This window comes from Cavia porcellus, unplaced genomic scaffold, assembly GCF_034190915.1.
Source record: "Cavia porcellus strain 051 isolate PalLab524CR breed Dunkin Hartley unplaced genomic scaffold, mCavPor4.1 scaffold_10, whole genome shotgun sequence".
Lineage (NCBI taxonomy): Eukaryota > Metazoa > Chordata > Mammalia > Rodentia > Caviidae > Cavia > Cavia porcellus.
Window position 1 is genome coordinate 34074192 of NW_026947493.1, and position 21717 is coordinate 34095908.

A 21717-nucleotide genomic window follows, 5' to 3' on the forward strand; every position below is an offset into this window, starting at 1 on the left:
AATTTCAGACATCCTGAAGAGTTGTAAAAATAATACAGAAAGCAATCTTTGTACCCTTTAGCTTAATTCACCAACTATTAATGTTTAATCTCATTTGATTTTTCATTTGATATATATATATATATATATGTCTATAAGGGGTACAGACTGGTCCTAATGACATATTGTATAATTCATTATTGTCTGTAGTTATTTTGGTATTCAAGTTTTCTCAGATTTGGCCAGCAGGAAAAGCTCTTAGATCTCCTCTATCCTTGAGGAATATCACTGTGTTTTTGGTTTTTTGAGCATTTCCTTATTTTCTTCATCTGGCACCTATCTTGCCCTATCCCTAGAGTCAGCCAGTTCTCCAAAGACCCCTGTTTTCTTTTGATGAGGAATATGATAAGAGGAAAATATGTGGGTACAGTATGCTTGTACCTGCCTGGATCTTTTTCCTCTAAATCCTTTCAACAGACAGAACAAGATCACACACATTTATTTTAACATATATCTATGCACACTTACATTGACACATGCACCAACATCTTCTAAGAATCTCACACTGAACCGGAAAACAGTAGAGAAATGATCAGCAGGAAATTAATCCTTTCTGAGATACAAAACGCTGATAGCTATAAAATAACAGTTTGGTGAAGAGAAAAATAAGTAGATCACTGGGAGTCAGGAAGGAACTGACTGGGAACTTAGGAGCTACAGAGAAGTTGGAGAAATGGACCACAACACAGAGAAAAGAACAAAGCCATCTGGAAGCTCACCCCAGCTTCCAGGAAAGGGACGCTGTCTCTGCAAACTCAAGGTGAATGCCCAGGGCCCATAGCTCCAAGGAGAAACAGTGGACTGGGCCAGTGGTTCAGGTTCCTGGAGGACCCCATGGCTGTTGTGAACTGCAAGGGCAACACAGGTTTTGCTCTGAGGTGACTTCTTCCACAGGATGGGCACCAGTCAGAAAGGAGATCCAGTACAGCACCTGTGTCTCCCAGGGAAGGCTTAGTCAGGAGCCATTTCAGGAGGAGGTCAGAACAACCAAAACAACTTTATGTCAGGTTCTCACTGGAACTCTGCCACAGTGACTGGGTAAGACAGCTGTGAAGACAGTCAAGAGCAGGGAACAGGCTGGACAGAGAACTCCTCAGAAATTGAAGCTCAGGCAGGGAAGGACAGGGGCCCTACCCTCCATGGTAAGAAATCAGGCCAAGGTGATGATGTGCACAGAAACAGTGGGGTCTGAAAGAGCTGGCATTAAATATTTCACCCCTTGCTCTGCTGCCTGTATCTAGCGCTGATAAAAAATCTGTTTGTTTTCCCCACTACCAGCCTGAGCCAGGAGACACCTGGGCTCAGACAGTGGCACGGTCTCTGATAGAAAGAGGGGCCTCTAGAAAAGAAGGAAACCTCACAGACCCAAAGGTCAGGAAGACAGGAGAAGAAAACTCTGACTTGCTGGATTCCAAAACTGCAGGCCCTGGAAAGAAACCGCTTGTTCAAAAACATGGAGAGAAAAATTTTTTTTTTGTTTTTGGATTCTTTTCTCTCTCCTTCTCTCCCTCCCCTCTCTCCCTCCCCTCTCCCTCCCTTCCTCCCTCTTTATCCTTTCTCCTTAGGGTTTGGGGAATTCCCTTTTTTCTTTTTTTCCTTTTCCTTACTGCTTTTTTCCTCTTTTCTTTTTAAAAAATTTTTCCTGTTCATTATTTTTATTCAAATTTTTTCTCTCCCTTTTCCTTTTCTCTTTTTCTTATTTGTTCCTTGCTTTTAACTTTAATTCTATAGATATCCTTCTACTCCTCCGTAGGACCTTTTTTCTCACTTTTCTCTCCCCTTCTTATCTCTTATTGTTTAATTTTTCAAATTCTTTTCATTCTTCTGTTCCCACTCCCCTGCATCTTTGCTAGTATAACAGTTAATGCTTTACTAGTCCTTAGATTGTTAACTTTTTACTGTTGAATCCTGTTGTATTGGTGCAGGTATTCTTGTCACATTTAGAAGATATTTATGATATGTCAGTATTTGACATCTTAGTGTTTATGCTATAATTACAGATATCTTTTTGATGATTAAGGGTGGCATATTCTTATAGTATGTCAGCATCTAGTTTATGTTAGATCATATTATTGCTAGTTGTCAGAGTGGCACAGTTGTTGCCATTGATAGGTTTCCTCTGTATGGCAACATCTGGACTATTTTTGTGTATTAATAAGACTGTGATCTGGGGGTTTAGCTCAGCAGCATAAGTGCCTGTTTGGCAAACTCGAAATTGTGAGTTCAATCCCCGGTACCAAACAAAATAAAAACAAAAACAGAAAAAAGAAACCTCTTGCTGTGGCACCTGTGCTGTAGGTTCACTGCCACTGAGTCGGACTATTCAGTGAGCTAGTGTTGTCAGAGATGTCTGGTACCTAGTAGGTATGATTGGTGGAAATGGGTTTCCATCTTGGAAAGTGAATGAATAGGAGCAAATAATAAGACTGCGATCCATTTCTGGAGAACTGGATGTGAGCCAATTACATTCCATCCTCCCCTCCCTTAATGGAGGTGGTCAAATCTCAGAGCAGAGCAAAAGATTATAGCTAACCATGTCTAAAATACATCACTGAAAAGCAGGCATAAGTAAAGAGATCACAGTAATAACAAAGTCTTTCCATGGTAATTGTCCACATACCTCATAATAGAAACATGAGAAAACAAGGCAACAGAATGACTCCCAATGCTGCCAACACCCACAACCTACCCATGGACAGTAAGGGGGAAGAAAGCAGAAGCTACACAGCCAGATTATTCCAAAGGATAACAGAAAGGATTAAAAACAGATCAATAATTCTGCATTCGGTGGACCGACAGAAGATATAACTAAACATAATGGATGTAATCAACAATTATGGAGGTTATCAAAGACATTAATAAAAAGCTAGCTGAACTAAACAAAACAATAGATGAATTTCCAGTTTAACAAAAAATGAGTCCGTGAAAAGGTTCCAAACAAATTCAACAGATAAAAATTGTACTGAAAATATGAGCAGCAGAAGTGACTAATGTGAAGACAGAGTGTCAGAACCAGAAAACAGAGCCACTGTCGGAGACCTACTATTCAGAGATACCTCAAAAACAAGAGAACATGAAAAATGGATCCAGACTAGAGATACAACTCAGTGTTACAGTGCCTGCCTGGCAAGTGCAAGGTCTTGAGTTTGATTCCTGGTACAAAAGTGGATCCAGTAGCCCCTAGATCATGAAAAGAAGATGAATCTAAGATTAATTGGAATAAGTGAAAATCAGAAGACAGCACAATTGATATAAACCAGTTGACAGAACAATGATAGCAAACTTTCCAAATGTATGAAAACAGTTAAACATACAGATAAGCCATGTAGAACCTCAAATATGATCAAAAGAGAACCTCTGCACAGCATACAGTAGTCAAAATCCCAGAAATCCAACATAGGGACAGAATCTTAAAAGCTGTTACAGAAAAGCAATGAATCTCTTAATGAAATTAAACCCTTTAGAATTACAACAGACTTCTTAACACAGGTGTTAAAGGCCAAGAGAAATTGGAATGAAGTGTTTCAAATCCTAAAAGGTAACTACTTCAACCCAGACTTATATACCCTGCAAAACTTTCTTTCAAAATCGATGGAAAAATAAGGTATTTCCATGACAAGGAATACGTCAAGAAATCCATGACTACAAAGCAAGCATTGCAAAATAACTGTAAGGCTATCCTAGAAATAGACAGTAAAACCAGTAATGCCAATAAATCAAACAGGCAGGGTAAGCAGTGAAACAGGACAGTGAGGGGAGGAAATCAACAATAATGCAATGAGAGGAATAAGTTAATACCTTTCAATAATGGCCTCAATTTCACAATCAAAAGACACAGATTTTCAGAATGGATCAAGAAGCAAAACCCAGTAATATACAATATGCAAAAAATACATTTAATCAAAACAAATTTAAAGATTAAAAAAATCAAAGGATAGAAAATAATAATGCATGCAGTAGGAATACAGAAAAAAGTGGGAGTCACTATCTTAATTTCAGACAAAGTCTACTTCAAGCCAAAACTGATGAGAAAATTGTAGTGAAAGTCGCTACAATTGGTTAAGGAAACAATTCAACAGAAAGAAATAATTATAAGCAAATATGCAACCAATACGTGTATACCTATCTTCATAAAACAACTGTTACTGGACATACAATGGTCAGATAAACACACAACTGTAAGGGGGGACCTTGATACCCTACTGTCACAAATAGATTAGGCAAAAAAACATCAAAGTAATATCAAAGTTGATCAAAATATTTGACAAATGGAATTCCTAGATATCACAGAATATTCCACTTAACAACAGCAGATACATTGTTTTCAGCAGTACAAGGACCTTCTTCCAAAGTAGACTTCAGAATCTCTTACTGATGGGCTTCCTAGAAGATGACAAAGTCTTCAACAAAACAGTGTAACTTTTTTTAGTCATTCACTGAGATAAATACAGGATGCAGGGGACTTGCAGCGAGATGTTCCGAAACTGAGGGTGTGTTGTGGTAGGAATGGGTTGTTCTCAGCTGAGGAGACAGTGTCAGTGTCGCAGCACTGATGGGGGTGTGCTGGCTCAGTCCCTCAGAGCCCTGGGGTCTTACGCATCTGTCTGTGTGTCTACAGGAATCATAGCAGCTCAGAGCCCATTCAGGGCTCTTCCGCATTTTCTCTCTTCAGTATTTGAGAAAGTTCTTACAGTCTCATCTTTTCGTTCCTTTCTTATTGCTGGATCCAATGATTAAACATTATACATTTGAACTTTCCATTTGTACAGTGCTTTGTGATTTTTGAGGTAACATCTTGCTAAATGTCTTACTTAATTCATGTAAAACAGTAGAGCAGGTCTTCTGTTTTTCAACTGAAAGAAAAATGGAAGCTAAGAGCTAGGTTTTCACACTCAGAGCACAAGTGGCCTAGGAGGACCAAGGAAGCACCTTAGCCACCACGTAGGCCCCTGCCTCCCTCCTTTCCTGCATCCGGTCCTTTGGTCAACAAGGGATTTAAGCTGTATAAGTCTCAGTTGTGTCCAAACTTATCAGTGTTATCTGCCTGCTAAGTATCATGCCATTAAGAACTGTGGGAAATCAACTTAGGGAAGCTATATGAACAGCTTTTGTAATGGTGACTATTGTTTTAAATAAATGGGCCATTTATTTATGGAGTTGGCAGTTTCTTTAATTCATAAATTTGAGTCCTAGAAGGGTTTTACTTATGCCTGCTTAACTATGCCCCAATAGCCAAAAATGTGCAACAGTTTCGCAGCTTGTTAGAGACAGATTTTTAGAATTCTAAATCAAGTAAGTATCTAATCAAGTAAGTAAATACGATATTAAAGTAAGATTTATAAAGCCCTTCACGGGATAACTCTTTCACTCTTTTATCATTTTTTCAAGAACTCAGACCAGATAGGAGTCCAAAATAAGAATATCCTATTTATGTAATAATCATCTACATTTACATGCTGAACCTCAAATTAAAACATTTTAATAAATTTGTTAAAATTACATTTTATTAAATAATAGAATTAAAAGGCCTGTTTGTTCTTTACAACGTGTTTAAGAAAACAGATTATGTAACGTGTTTGCCTGCAGACACCTGACATGCCAGGTTGCTCAGGGATGTGATTCTTGATTAAATGTGACTTTTTCAGAGTTCACAGTGATTGGGCGCACTTGCCCAGGGATGAGTTTTGTGTTTCCTGTATTCAGGAAGCCTAGAAGGTCTAGAACCCCTAGACTGTTCTCCAGCTGTAGTTTACGTGGGCAGCAGGTCCCTTTTTTTTTTGAGACAGGAAAGTGTGCCCCTGGGTGGTGGAAGGTGTGCCTGTGGGCTAGGAGGTTGCAGTTCTGGTCTCCCCACAAACTCCTGATGCCAGTTTTCTGTGAGTCCGCCCAGAACAACCATCACTTTTCCTCCTTCCTCGTATCCCAAAGGGGTGAGTGGAGATGGAGCAGGTTGGGGTGGGAGGTGGTCAGTTTTGGGGTGAGGTTATTTAGAAACCGTGAATAGGGTCATTTCTCATGGCAAGTAGAAGGTGGTGCCTTGGCATGGATTCCAGTTTCTTATCCTGTGTTGGTGTCACTAAGTTTCAAGTACGCTCTGTCCTCTTGAGGGCTCCCATTTAAGGGAGGAGTATAATGACAGAGGGTGGGGTTGGCTCGCTGACAGCAGGTCATCCCTCTTTTGTCAGTCATTAGGTCTGTGGAAAGGAGATATGCTGGCTCTGAACTTGAGGCTCAGTGGACGGGAAGACAGCTGTCAGAATGGTGGGGTCTTTGTGCAGAAGGTTCACACTGGGGACCTCACCTGCTTTTCCTAAAGCTTTCTTGTTGTGCTGTCTGAATCTATAACTGGAGTATAGGTTGGAAATGCAGATGGTTCCTTGTACATAAAAACAGGGTAATTGTCCACCTGACTTGCAGACTTGCCTGAATGAATGTGAGGTTTTTATGTATATGCATAGATGTAGGGTTGTAGATGCGGAAGGCAGTGTAAACAGTGAACAGTTGGGAACATTTGCATGTCTGCCAAAGCCTTTCTAGGGCAGGTGTTCCCATAAATGGGCAACAAATTATTCTGCTTCTTCACCTCCAGCAGGGAAGATATTTGGGGAAAGAGCGTGAGAAAAAGCAAGGGTTAAGGAAAGTAATGGTGCTTCACCTGGACTCAGGTTCCTGCAGGGAGAAGAGAACTGGGCTGAGGGGATGGGTCTGCTAGACCTGTCTATTCTGGCCTGATGCTGCAGGAGGTGAAGAGGGGAGCCTATTATGGACATCAGGGAGGACCAAGAACCATTCCCCCTTCCAGGCTCTTGGCTTTAGCAAAGGGGTCAACATACAGTATGAATGCAAAGTCTTATCCAAAGTCTTATCCCTAAGTCAGGTGCTGTATTCGACTTCATCTTGGCCCACTTGGATCCCTTCTCTTTGAAATGTGATGCCAGGTATCAGAAAAGGCTCTAGAGAAGAAGGGCCATCTCTGGGTTGAGGCCCCTGTGGCAAGTATCAGAGGCCCACAGTGACAGTATATGTTTTTTCTGGCTTGGGCTCCTTGGAATTTCTGTCATCCCAAAGGCAGCTCATTTCCTAACAAACGATGCATGTGTGTTGATATAGTCTGTGCAACTCTGGCCCCGCAGTCTTGCTTAGGAAGACACTGTCTTCTGTCCTGTACACGTGTGTGGCTCCATTATTGTGCTCATGTGGCTCTGCTCAGCACTGTGTGTCCTGCTGCATGCCACTGTGCAGCAGGGCAGACAGATCATGATGCAGGCCCCCAAGGGTGGTGTCCTGACAGGTGCTTGTTCTCTTTGCTCTCTTCAGGGAGTTCTCAAAGGAAAGAGAGAAAGCTAAAGCACGGGGAGACTTCCAGAAGCTACGGGAAAAGCAGCAACTGGAAGAGGATCTCAAGGGCTACTTGGATTGGATCACTCAGGCAGAAGACATTGATCCTGAGAACGAGGAGGAGGGTGGAGAAGAAGGCAAACGCAATAGTAGGTGCTGCCCTCCTCCCCTGACCACCCAGACCAGGGGCACTGCAGATGCCCTGCTGAGGCTGTCGGTAGCATGGTCTCTTCCCAGCTACTTGGCCCCTGCCTGTCCCTGCCACAGAGAGAGCAAGTGCAATTATGTCAACTCATGGTTTAAGTCTGAGGTTTGGGATTTCAATTCTTATTCAGTAAGAGGGTTGTGTAGTGAAGAAAGGTCAGACAGTTGCATTGCGGACCTCAGGAATTCAGTGAATATATGCATCCACCCTGCACTCCTGGAGAGGAAGTGTCCTCATCTAGAGTGAGCAGTATTATAGGGCAAGGACTGGAAGAGCAGGGTCTCTCTAGGCTTTATGTGACCTAAGGGGGCTCCCACCTGTTCTACCCATACAAAGCTAAGTTCTTAGCCCATCAGAGGTGGGGAAGAAACCTCTCCATGGTAAGCAGTTGTTAAGATCCCCAAGAGTCAATGATGGTCGCTTTGTAACCCACTGCCTGGAATCCCACACTAACACTAGGTGTTTAGTACTTTTTGCAAAACGCAAGGCCTGGTAATTGGTCAGCCACTGGAACTAATTAGCATTGTCAATCATGATGTCTGTTTTTCCCACGGATCTTCTCTTTTCTGGCCCCACTTGTGTGTCAGGTAAAGATAGAATTGAAATCCAGTGGTACATTTGACTCAATGCTTGTTTTAAATCTGGAATAGTTGATAGTAAGGAGCAGGAACCTATTTCAAGGGCACGTTTCCAATGAGAAGACTAGGAAACCGAGTTCAGGCCTGTCTTGCAGATGCTGACTCCCAGCATGCAGAGCCCTTGGGTGTTATGGTTTGCTCCCTGTCTAGGATGGGCAGCCCTGCTCACAGATAAATGCAGCACCACGGGTCATAGCCCAAGGGCACACAAGGAGGCAGCCTTACTGCCGGAGTTGGGACAGGGATCTTACATGGGGTGGGGCATTTGACCTCCACCTTGAGAGTGGATAGGTCTGAGGTATGACAGTTATCACTGGGAGAAACCTGACTAACAGGAATGGCATGGGGTGAGCAGGGGTCCTGCTCAGGGAGAATGGGATGGGCCCTTGTTTGGGCAGAAGCCCAGAGGGTGTGAGGGTGAGGGTTAGCTTCCCATCCCCGTGAAGCGTGGGAAAGTCAGATTTGTACCTCTTAGCGGGCAGCAGTGCATAGAAGCCTAGACTGAAGGGACACATAGTAAGAGGGGACTAGGAACTGAGTCCACTTTTGTGTTTCTGAGATTGGGACTCTTGTGAGTCTGTTGTCATGGGGAGGGAGAATTTTATGTTGTCTTGGGTTCCCATGATGAAAGCCTGTGTGCCCTCTGTCTTTCCACCCTGCATTTTACCAGGCTTAGAAAGAAAGAAGGGCTGTCAGGCCCTGAGGATTAGAAACCCACCTCCAGGAGATAGTGAGAGGCTTTCTAGAGCTGACCGTGTTTGCTGAATGTGTCATCAGAGTTGGTAAATGGACATTTGAGTTCCACGTTGGGTGATGCGCCTGCTAGGTGATTGGAGGTGAAAGGAGCGTGGGCTTGTCCTCAGCGCAGTTCTCCTGCAGTGACCAAGCCCGCCTGAACCCTTGGTCTTCTCAGTGCTTCTTCACCCGCTGTTGCTGGCGATATCTAGGTCCAGCTTGGGGATGCCCACCAGCTTGCTCTTCTTCATTTGCCAGGGGCAGCCTGGGTGCTGAGCTGTGGAGGCCCAGTAGCCATCCACTTCCCTTTTCAAGTCCCGCACATAGTGCATATATGGAAACCAGAGAAAGTGCAGCCTGTTTTTCTTGGCAGAACACCTTTCTCTGCTCATTTAGACGTGTCCAGGGGAACTGAGTTGAGGTCCTCTTGCGTCTTTTTATTGCTTTATCTAGAAAAAATTGTCGGTGATCCAGAATCTCAGTTGTAATAGGGTTGTTTTCCATGACTTGACAGTTGATTTCACTGGACTTGAGGAGATGTCTTCTGGTGGTTTTGAAGGTTCACTATTTTATCTATGTTCACCATCTCCTAGGTACTGCCACTGGCTAGAAAGAACTTGCCCTTGGGATGAGCAAATCAGTGCTTATGCCTTTCAGAGATGTTACCATGGAGGGAAGACACAGAAGGGAGTGGCTCAGTCTGCAGAAGCTGGCACCATAACTGAGGACCTTTGCTGTATGAACCTAGTTGGGCAGAGTGATGCTGGCTAAGGGGGTGAGTGGGTGGTTGGGAATGCAAGGAAGACCTGATGGAAGAGGCAGCTCTCTCACAGAGCTCTGGGGAAAGAGCACCCACTAACTACAGAAGTAGGATGGGGTGGCTTCAAGCTGAGACAATGGCAAGGAGAAGGAGCAGAAAGTGACAGATGCTCAAAGCTCCTGTATGTGTTGTTTGTAATACCATCAGTGAAAGAAACAAAGCCCCTTAAAGCTATAAACCTCCAGAATTAGCTCTGTAACTGGAACTCCCATAAAGCTGCAGTGTCTCTTTGAAGCATGATAGTTTCTGCTATGCACAGTTATGTGTGACTCAGAATGATTAACTAGCCTAATGTTGGATCCAGAATAGCGAACCCTTCTTTGGTGCACCCTTTTTCTCTAGAGAGCTCTTTCTGCCAAGTGCTAGGATTTCCTGGGGAGTGAGACTCATGAGATTTCTGGAGTCATCAGATTGTAAGAGCTGCAGTGATTAGGGTTTCAATAAAGACATAAATCCTAGGCTATGAGAGCCATGTTGACATTTAACATATTTAAGAAGAGGGCTCCAAATCTCTTGATGTAGAGAGGAGGAGCCTCACTGAAGATAAGCCTTAGCATCCCAGACTTCTTGAGACATCAGCACTGTTGGGGGCTTCCTGGGCCTCTGTCAGTGGCCAGCTCTTTTATTCCTGTCAGCTAGAAAACCCCAGCCAGAGGAGAGAGTTTCATCCGGGTCCTCCTTGCCTGCACATGGCTGGCCTGGGCCTATACCTCTGTGTCTGATTAGCAGGCTGCAGAAATGAGGGTGTTGCCAGTGTCCTTGTTATGGTGTCGGTGTCTTCCCTGGGTGTGTGAGATCCACCACAAATGCTCACGCTCCAGCCCTACACCTGTGTGTCTAGGGAAGGGGACAGTGCATGCTGGTCCTCCTGATTTCATCCACACTGGGTTGGCATGTTAATCTGACTAATTGCCATTTTCAGGTAGGTCTTGGGTGTATGGCAAGCAGTTTCCTTTTGGGCACTGAGGAATTAAGTGACAGTGTGAGAAGCCCTTGCTAGTGACTGAGCCTTCACCTAGCCAGGGGTGGGGGTAAGGAAGTCTTTCCTAATTGCAGATGTCCATGAGCTCAGAAGCAGCAAAGGCTTTGAATTGGCTGCAGGGTGTTTTGGTATCCTTTCTTTGGAATTTGGTCTTTTGTGTTAACAAATAATCCAGTATCTCAGAGCCCTACTTCCTTATTCTATAAGCAGGTAATAAAGGTATCCATCCATGCAACCAGTGAAAGGTCAGATGTTTGATAACCATTAGGAGATGCCATAGCTATAGTAGCATTTGTGGCTGCTGTTGTCATCAGACTGCAGTAAAACTGGGCCTACACAGAGATTTCTGAGGTTCCTACTGGGCCTCAGAACCAGCCTCAGGGAGCTGACTCCCTTTTCAGTCTGCAGGGTGAGGACTCCCCTGGTTGAAATTGTGAGGTTCTGCAGTGTGGATGAAAAGTAAAGCTGCTGGATAGGTCACCTCTGAGATAAGGTGGTGCAGCTTCATAGTTCTCAGAGTCCATTTTTTAGTTCTTCATTGCTGACCGTCAGAACAGGTATCGAATCAAGTACTTGGAGAGACTCTCACATTATCTGTCTGTGACCTAAATGCCACTTGCAGCATCTGTGGCACGCAGTTCTAGCTGCACATTGCAGTCACCTGGGGAGCTTGAGCCCCTCGATGCTGCACTCCACCCTTGGAGACTGGCTCATTCTGGGATGAGAGCCAGGGTTGGCTCTCTGAAGCTCTCTGGGGTTCTTGTGTGTAACTCACATCGGGAACTCCTGAGAAGTAGAATGCTGTGTTTGCTGAATATTCCACTAGTCCAAGCACTCACTTGAGAAGAGAAAAGAGAAGAGAAGAGAAGAGAAGAGAAGAGAAGAGAAGAGAAGAGAAGAGAAGAGAAGAGAGGAGAGGAGGGGAGGGGAGGGGAGGGGAGGGGAGGGGAGGGGAGGGGAGGGGAGGGGAGGGGAGGGGAGAGAAGAGAAGAAAAGAGAAGAGAGACGGGAGAGGGGAGAGGGGAGACGGTTGGGTGACCATGGTTCCAGGAAGCATCTCTTTGTGCATTCATGGACTACTTAAAACACCAGATCCATAAATTTGCTGTTCGAAGGCTAATGTTGCACGATTAATTGAATGGACACAATTCTCTTGGAAGTTATTTCTTCAGCATTTGGGGAATTTTTCAAGGATAATTTATTTAACATTTTTGCTGAGCTTCAAGTTTCTTAAGAAACCCTGCCAAATCTCACAACGATTTTTTAGACATATGCAGCTGCTTCTGAGTTAACAATGGAGTTTTTCTAGAGCCATTAAAATCTGGAAGCCTAAAGTTCTATTTTAAACCCATCTCATTGTCAGTGATTAGTCTTTTTAAAAAATAGCATTAAAAATAATAAAATCCTCTTAAAGGAAGCCATTCTAAAATTCTGACCAAAAAAAAAAAAAAAAAAAAAAAAAAAAAGCAGAGCAGCTTCAGTGTGGGAGCTAAACAGTCAGTAATCCTTCCGAATGGAGTTGATACCCAAGGAAGCGAGAAGACCTGACACTCTGACTATGCCCACAAGGAGAACCTGTCCATTTCCCATTCCTCAGTGGCTCTGCAGGCTGCGGGCATAGCCTCTGTGCAGCTCCCCCTGGCCTCTGCCTGCTCCGGGGCACACTGTAAAAAGTCATCCGCTGCCTGTGTTGTGCCAGGGCTACCTGGGTGCATTTTTCTGCAATGTTCACTCCAAGCATAAGCAGAAACCAGATCGCTCTTTGCAAGCACAAGGTTGGGTGCTGGTCTCATTTTAAAAGATTGTATTTTTAAAACTTGATTTATAAAACTGCTTTCATTACAATTAAACTTGTGGCACAAGTTCAAAACGGAAAATATTCAACTAAAAGCTATAAAGCAAACAGCAGCAGTTTGAGCGGCATCTGATAAACATGTGTCCAAGTCACCTGCCCTCACTGGAGAGCCTGCTGGCAGTGTGACTGGGAAGGCTGCCTGGGAGCACAGTGCTGGGGGCAGTGACCGGGCACTCTCCGCCAGTTTTGCTTGGTAACCCAGGCACACCCTGTGTACTGGGGAGGTATCAAGTACTTGCTTTTAATGGCATCTTTCATCTACCATTGCCATCAGCCTTGTGAGAGCCGGTGGGAGGTGGTTTGAGGGGTCTTCCCAGCATAGAAATGGGAAGGAGCATGTGGCCAGGTTTATGAAGTCTTAAGATTGTTCTTGTTATTTATTGGTTTTTAATATACTTTAATTATAGAAGTAGAATTTGCCTCTGTAAAGAATTCATATAGTATCAGTATATATAAAGTAATAAATAAAATGCTTTATTCCTTCTCTTTGGAGGGAGCCAGACTTAGCAATTAGGGCTTCTTTCATACATCACCCTCTCCAATAAGAATCTGGGGTTTTGCTACCTACTATAAGATGCCTGGTATGTGTCTTTTTCCTCAGATTGTTGCCTAGAATCTCTTTCTGTACTTTTAAAGCAAAATTTTGGCCATTTTCAATAAACTGCCGTGTTTTAGAATAGTGCTCTATAGTCCATGACCTGTGCTTTACAGCGGTGGTCAAAGCTGCAGCCTTGCACTTGTGTGATGACCTGATTACTGTTTCTCACTCACAAGACCCTGAGCACCGCAGGGGCAGATACAGGATGTGCTTCTGCCCGCCACTGTGGGGCTGCCGCCAGTCGCAGTGTTTCTCACAATGTGAGAAAGTTATTGTCGAATGAGTTATTTGTTGAATGAAAGGATACAGATAATAACCAGCGCTTACCAGGTACTTCCTATGCAGTGCATTCCGGGGGATTTAGCTCAGCGGCATAAGCGCCTGCCTTGCAAGTGTGCAGTCATAAGTTTGATCCCCAGTACCAAAAAAAAAGGAGACCGTGCATTCCTATTCCACCTGCAAGTCTGTGAGACCGGAACTTGATGGATGGTGAAACTGTAATACAGGTTAAGTAGCATCCTAAGGCTGGATGGCTATGAAGTGGCAAAGCCAGGACTTGAACCCATGTTCTGCCACAGTCTACGTGTTAATCCCCACCACCCCCAGGAGCAGATGCTCCTGTGTCTGTACACACATGTCCACTTTCTTGTGGGATGGATTAGAGGTTTAGGGTGCTGAGGTAGGGTGCCTGTTTTAGAACTGCATTAGACTCAGCAGAGTGTGCCCAATTCCCCATTCCCTGGCCAGCTCCAGCATCCCTTCTGCTGCAAGACACTGCTTCTGCAGTCCCCTTCCTTGGGGCATGTGACCTCTGCTCCAAAGACTAAATGGCTTGAGGTGATCATGTGGACACTGAGCTGTAAGAATTTAGAAATTCTAAAGCTGTTTTTCTTATGACCTAGGGGCTGTAGGAGAGTCCTGGTAATAAAAACAAATTATGGTTAGCTGTGCCTTGCCAAAGCCAAGCCCATTGCTTCTATAGTGTTAACTTGATTTACCAACTTAATTTGTCTGATGATTCTGGGAAAAATGGCCATGTTTGTGTTCACGCAGGGAAGATGGCCCAGGTCATGTCCATCCCTTGACATGGAGTTTGTGAATGGAAGCAAAATGTTGCTGACTGCTTCTGTTTGCACATTGAATTGTTAGTGACCAAAAGTATCCATGAACTAGGGTATTACTGTGTTACCTTGTTTACTGTTTGCCTCTTAAAACAACCTTATGAAGTGTATGCAGGCCCAAGTATTGTTGTTAATAAGTTACAGGAGAGGACACCTAGGCTTGATAAAGTTAAGTAACTTGGTCATGTTCATTCAGTAAGTGACAGGACTAGGATTAGATCTAGGTTGTCAGAATGCAAAGCCACCTTCTCCTTTCCATCTCTTCTGCCGCAGAGGTAGCAGTACTGGGTAGAATCACACCGTCCAGCAGTAAGCAGGACCTGTGAAGTGCCCCTCCCCAACCGCCTTCTCATACGCGAGACCAAACATGGAACACCTTTGTCCAGTGTCAGTCAGTTGGTTATGTAGAACAGGCTCTTAAAGATAGGTGTTTGTGTAGTAGCTTTATCAGTTGACTGTCCCTGACCCATCAGACCCTGGATTGTAGATTGCCGCCCAGGAGATGGGCCATCTCAAGTGTGTGTGAGAGGTCAGAGTCCTCTGGGAGCCTCTGCTCAGACCGCCTGCGGCTTGCCTTGGCCCTGTTTTCTGCATTGTTCCTGCTGCCCTCTGCTGTATGGTAATGAAATTGCCTTGTCCAACCTGAAGGGGTCACAGTGGCCGACTTGCTAAAAGAGGACAAGAAGAAAAGGAAGTTTTGCTGCTTTCGCCAACGCAGGGCTAAAGATCACGGTAAATTACTGAGACTGAACTTTTTCTTCCGAATGCTTTTTGCCTGGCATCTCTGGTACCTTTTCTTTTTCCATAGACATTGTGTGAAATGCATGTGCCGTGTGGCGTGGTTGGAAGATGCATATATTTAACTGCTTGATTTCTTTGAAACTTGGTCATGCTATTTTCTTCTTGTCTTTCCCTAAAATACATGTTTTTCCCAAGATGATATTGCAGTTTCCTTTTTGTTTGAACTATGCCTTATAAAGAAGCAGCTAAATGAACTCAGAAAATTGGATTCCACATGAATATTTGTAGACTAGAAGACAGACTTTTTAAACACTTTTCCATGAATGATGTTTTAAATTTTAAACTGTTTAGAAATTCCAATAATATTATTTGATTGATTTTTTCCAGGCTGCATGTTTTAAATGGTTTCTTGGTCTTCCAGTCTCTGGCTGGTTTGCCCAGGACAATGCTAAAACTAGTAGTAGTGACCTCAAGAGTGAAGTTAAAAATAGATTTCTGGGATGCAAAGATTTTTGGGTACTTGCCTTTGCAAGTGAGAATGTGCTTGTGCGGGAAATTATTACATTTCAAGCTATCTCCTAAAATAATGCTGGTCATGCCCCTTATCACAAGTCCTGGCTGAGCAGAAAGGGCCATCTCCATGTGGACACGCATCCAGCAACTATCTCCCTGCCCTGCTCTGGCCAGGTTTCTGCTGTGTTTGGATGGTAACACAAAGTTTTGCCTGGATACAGTGGCATGGTCAGCCTAGTGCTGCCACCAAGAGGGACCCTGGAGAGTATTTGAGAAGATTCAAACTGTAGGGCACAACCCAGGGAAGCAGATGACAGATTCCACTGTTTTTGTTGTTTGTTTTTTAAAGTATCCTCCGCCACACCTGGGAATGCTGAATTCAAAGGTTAAGAGAAGTGGCCTGGAACAATCCATGACTGATCTAACCAAGGGCTGTAGTAGAGTCCTGGTCTCATCAGAAAGCCTGGAAGAGTACAGGAATGGAGGGTTGTCAGAAGGCATTCAGTACGCTGCTGCTCTGTGAAAGAGAGGGGAAGAGCAGCTTGAGTGGGGTTGCACAGGCAGGTAGGGGCAGCGGTGGGCTGGCTCACTTGGCTGTAGGGTTTACAGAGTGTTGTGAACAGGAGGGCAGCCTTGTTGTGGTTTGCCTTCAAAGAGGATGAGCTTCAGCGAAGCAGGGGATCCTGTCATGAACAGAATAAAAATGTTGTTAAAACTGATTTAGGAATATAGCTCTGGGTGAGCTGTAAAAGCAAGGTGAGTGCTTCCTGTTGCCAGATGAAGTGAGACACCCTCCCCCTGCTGCATACCCTTCTGAATGAGGGCTTAGACCTTCTGACTTTTTAAGGTATTTAGTTTCTTGACATCCTTAGGGAGAGGAGACAACCTAGTATTGTCATGAAACTAACTTTATTTTGACCAGGAGTGGCCTTTGACTGTAATACACAAGGACTCTAAAAACTGACCGTGACCTTGCTGGTGAGGTGAAGCAGGGCCCTTGTTTGGAAGTTGTGCTGCCCCTTGTCAGTGATCAGATGGGAAGAGTTGTTATCTAAGTGCAGTTATTGCTTGGGACCTGGAAACCTTGGTCTGGCCTTGACCCACATTCTCCAAGAATAGTCTGGCTCCCTTATAGCAAAGAGAGTCTTTTTTCTCCATGTCAGCTAAGCATGCCATCACTAGCATGTGAAAATGTCTACAGATGATAGCTGTGTACTTTTGGGTTTGGCAGGCATGTTACATGGTGGCACTGCTCATGCTTGTCCTGAAAATAAAAGGAAAGCTCAAGATCTGTGCCTGTCCACTGGAAAGGCAGCATTGATGCCACTGCTCAGTTGTCCAATGACACCCCTACACCTTCCTTTGAAGAGGAAAACAAAAAAGAAGAAGGTTTAGGCTGCTGGAACATGGAAGAAATACTACAATAAATCCCTGAGATTAAAAAAAAAAAAAAAAAAAAAAAAGCCTACCCAGAGAGAAGAACAGACGAGTGAGGCGGCTCAGCGTATCTGTGAAGGAGGCTGCCCCAATGGAAGCCTGGGACCCACTGGGCATGAGCAGCTTCCCTTTGACTAGATGACCCAGAGTCTCTGGGGGCTTCCAGGACCCCTGGGAGCTGCTCTTCCCTCTGCTATGCTCCATTCCCTAGAGCAGTTGGCCAGGAGGGGCCTTGGAGTCAGTTCTTCTGGACAGGTTGTGAGAGCCCAGCTACCTTCCTGAGGATATTTCTGATCCTTTGTCACCTGGCAGAGCTCAGAGAATGCAAAGGGAACCCCCTAGATGGTGGTAGTAAAACCAGTCTGGATTTTCTGCTCTTTTGTGCTTACAGCAAGTCAGAGGTAGATGGACTTTAGAGATGACATTTACAGGTTAGGCAGAGAAAGGCACTTGTTCTTGTATCACCTGATGTCACACACTGAGGTTTTCTGATGTCTCTGCAAAAGTCTTTGACCTCATCAGCCTCCACCACTTAAGGAAGTTGCTCTAAGAATTGATATATCCAATCATGATGGGCATCATGGTGGGCATTGTTTCGAGGCTGCCTGCTTAGACCTGAACTTAGAACTGTTCTCTGATTCTCATTTTCTTTCTTTCTGTGCATGTGCATGTGCATTTGTGTGTGCGTGTGTGTGTGTGTGCGTGTGTGTGTGTTGATTTGCCTCTGAATTCACAACTGCAGCAGGATTGGTTGAGAATTCTGCTGTCCTTTGGAGTGACGGTAGGTGGAGAAATCTCCATAGGTGGTGAAAATTCAGATTGTTGTGTTGGTCTGAGAAACAGTGTATTTTCCTTTCCAGTTTAGACTTCACCCACTGGGGCATCCAGGCCCCGTAAACAGTCTAACCCACAAATGTGGCCCCTGGCCTCCAAGAGAATTCCAGGTGGGGCCCAACCCAGGCTGCCTGTGCCACAGTGACCTGGGGAACTTGTCTGCAATCCATAGTACCAGGCTTCTATCAGGCAGCATCTTCTCTACCACAGCAGCTCCCAGGGTCCTCACAGTGCTCCCACATTCTAAGCACGGGAGTCTATCCTGGAGCAGTCCCAGAAATTCCAGGCCTGCATAGATTGCAAAGCACAGACCGTGAGCCTCCCCAGATCTTCAGTGGGTAAATTGTAGTGCAAGTCAGCATTCATTATTGGTGACAGGCCTGGTTCCACCCAGACTCAATGGAAACAGTTTTTAAATTTACAGAGAGAAAGAAACTTCCTTGTCAGAGCTGTACGGTTCTCTGGAGTGTGGAAGGAAAACAGCTCGAAGCTTCTCCCCATTCCGACGGCCCTGATGTATTTCTACAGGATGGACTGACACTGACAGGGCCTGAGTGAGGGGTTTTCCTGCACCTTGATGAAGTCTGGCCACTTGTCAGCAGGTCATGCTGAGTGCTGTTAGGGGCTGCACAGTCACGATGCCTGAGGCACTCAGGCGAGGGTGTTTGTTTTAGAAGCTTGCCAATTGGTTTACTTTTACGGAATTTTTTAACTCTTTGTTTTCATTTTTATAAACTCACAGTGGTCACCAGTACAGCTTGCTATTTGTGCTGCTTGTAGACCTCCTGGATGTGGTCTGCTTATTTTCCAGGTGTCTGGAGCTAATAAAGAACCAGTGCTAATGAATGATAGACTTGCTTGGCTTTGAAACTTTTTGGTTTGTGAAATTTTAAGTATATATTAGTGTATATGCCAGCACTTAAGTATACACCACTGTATTTACGGATATCCCAAAACCTCGGATGCATGGCCTGTGGAAGGAGTACCGAGAGAAGCTCGGGAGAGCATTCTGGGTCTGGGCTGTGTTAGAGCAGGTCGGTCCGTTCTCTCATCTGAAATATCAGAGTTTGGTCCTGTATCTTCAGAAGCCCCTTGTAATACTGACAGTAAATGATGGCTTTATTCCTAATTTTAAAAAATGCAGATAAGATCCTATTGGGGCCAAGCAAAATGAAATACATTGATTTATTAATGTTTAAAAAGTGAATTCAGGTACAAGTGAAGGGTAAAATGTTTTAATGTACAATAGGGTTTTTGGTTCCAGCTACTGAGACTAATTTTTTCAGTGCTCTGGAAAAGGAATTGTGTCCTCTATTAGGGAACTGCTGGAGTAGTTCTTAAGCTTCTAGAGCCCTGTCTGAGCAAAGTTCCTTTTGTCAGATTAAAGGCCAGATCAAGGTCTGTTTCCAGAGCCAGAAGAGGTGGCCCAGTTCTATCGCATTGCCTCATCCTTCCCCTTGCACTCCTCCCCTGGAGCCCTGGTGACATCATTCTGGAATAGGTTTGCTTATATGTCGGTGGCTCTGTAGGTATCAAGTAATTACAAGAAGAGCGTTACTTTCTTTAGTACAGGATGAATTAGGCAATGGCTAATTTTTTAAGACAGAAAAGATACAAACGAAGATTAGTGACTAAAGCTGATTTGGATGGAAGAGTATCCACTCTTAGACCCTTCAGGACAGTAATAGCAGGGTGACTTGACCTGAGCCAGGGTCGTTCTGCTCTCCTAAAGCTCTAAGAGAGTCTTCCTGGGGTAATTGTCAGATTCTTCATTTGTGGGCCTTGTTGATTGCCTCCTCGCATTGAGATCTGCCTACAACCCAAGAGATAGGTGCTCCCTATTGGTAGGGAAATGGAGGCACAGAGAAGCCAGGTCCCAAATGTGGGTTAAATTTAGATCTAGCCTCACTGAGAGTCTGGGCTCAGGCACTGTCCTCTACCACACCTGAGGACACAGGTCAGACAACAGGACCCACTTTACCTTTAGTGCAGCCTGAACTTGGGGCAAGGAGGTTCTCGGCCTCACCCTGTCTCTGGAGAGTTGGGTTTATTTCTTGTCTTGTCTGAAGAACAGCCACTACCTTTCAGCCACTAATAATTAGCACAGAGCCAGAAATGCAGAGCAGTATCCTGTACTCCTTCCACAGGCAGGATGGAATTTATCCGTTTCAGTCAGATCACTTGAAAAATGGAACTTTAAGAAATGAAATGCAACAACACTGCTAGTATCAGTGTAAACCATAGCCCCAAAGAGTAAAAAGGCCACAGAGATTTTTTTTTATTTTATTTAAGGAGAAAAGAAAAGAAAGAAAAAGAAAAAAAAAAAACAGTGAAGGGGTACAAGTTATACAGATTTACCGGAGAAAAAAATGCGCAGTAGGCAATCACTAGTTAATGGATTACATATTGCCATCTTAGAAATAATTGTTCAAGTCACAAAATTAAAGCTTGTAGAGTGGACATTCCAACAATGATACTGCAAACAGTTCTGTTCAATGATCCAATAAAACTCTGTGATATCATTTTCTATCTTATACATGTAAATATACATGCAGTTATATAGTTTAGAGCACTTTCTTTTCCTCTCTTTTGTACAATGACTATTACACATTTTGGGTTTCATTGCTCCCACGGTTCTTATTGCTTTTTTGGAAGAGAGTAAAACCAAATGGGCCACAGAGATTTAGTCTGTTCAAATGTTCACTGTGGGTACATGTGAGTGATTTTCTCATGTGATTAATATTGCAATCATGAGCTATTTAACAGTTAGAGATGGAAATGATTATCAAGATTGTGGAATGAGCACCGTCAGTTTATAAGAGGTGCCCACAGCCTGGGGAGAGACAGGCAGGACCAGGGCCTTCAGTTCCTGGTGTGTTACACTGCCCTCACCTGTGGTAGCTCAGTCACTGTAATAAGCACATTCACAAATCCTGGCTGGATTTTAAAAGGGTTTCCTGCTGTGATTTTCTTTGCCTTGCCTCTGAAGGGAAGGGCAGTGCTGTGAAATGATTCAGCAGTAACCAGTTTCATTGACTTTGACAGTCCTCTGGTCAACTTGCTGGGGTCAGAGCATGGAGTAGCCCTGGAGAGAGGATGTGTAGTTGGCTCTGTCTCTGTGTGTGTGCACACGTGTCTGTCTGTCCTAAAGAAGGATTTTTATTCAAGGATTTTCCAGGATGGGATGGTGAGCTTTGATTTTTTTCTCCCTATTTTTTTTTTCCACAGAGCAGTAAAAAAGTAAATGCAGGTTTGCAGTCAGTTTCTTTGAACCTGAGGAAGAAAGTACCGGCAATGTAGCGTGAATCTGTAATTACACTTTGCTTGGACAAAGCTGACCAGGGTCCCTCTGAGGCAGACTCAGGCAGGGGTGGGAATGTCTGCAGATCTCCTTCAGTACCCTCAGAGGACTTGCCCCTCTGTGGCTTTGTGTGGTTGTTGACTATCACCTCTGTCTCTCACCTGAGTGTGGTCAGCCATGACACAACCTCCTGGACAGAAGCTCTTCCCTTTCCAGCGTGGGGCTGGGCCTCAGAGTGTCCACCACAGCTCTTCAGGCACCATGGTCACTTGTTGCAAATGAAGCTTGAGGAGCCACCTGCCCATAGAGGAAGACTTTCCTGTTGACACTGTGAGACCTATAAAAACTGTCTACAATTCACAACTACATTGGAAAAAAATAGTGCGTTTGGGCAGTTCTCCCACATTTGGGTCTGTAGCCATCTGCTCTCTCACCCCAGAGCAGAATCAGCCATTGCTTACTCCATAGCTTCTTGTACCGACTCTGAGTTAGCTCTTTCCACAGTTAATGGGAGTCTGTTGGAGGGTTACCTTTCCTTGCCTTTCCTCCAGGTGGGTGTA

The 21717-nt window shown here is 44.3% G+C and overlaps 1 protein-coding gene across 21 annotated transcripts in view; it reads left to right on the plus strand.

Moving 5' to 3' along the window:
* Cacna1d (calcium voltage-gated channel subunit alpha1 D) overlaps window positions 1-21717 on the plus strand; it is a 358933-nt gene that overhangs the window by 248113 nt on the left and 89103 nt on the right. For 20 of the 21 annotated variants that reach the window (XR_010050123.1, XR_010050124.1, XM_063257272.1 and 17 more), the window contains exon 9: window positions 7357-7526. Coding sequence is in view for 19 of the 21 variants with exons in the window: in XM_063257272.1 (XP_063113342.1) it covers window positions 7357-7526 (170 nt within the window). In the remaining 2 variants the exon portion in view is untranslated. Of the gene's footprint in view, window positions 1-7356; window positions 7527-20839; window positions 21044-21717 lie in introns of those variants that run through there. The other variant, XM_063257271.1, reaches the window with a different exon arrangement.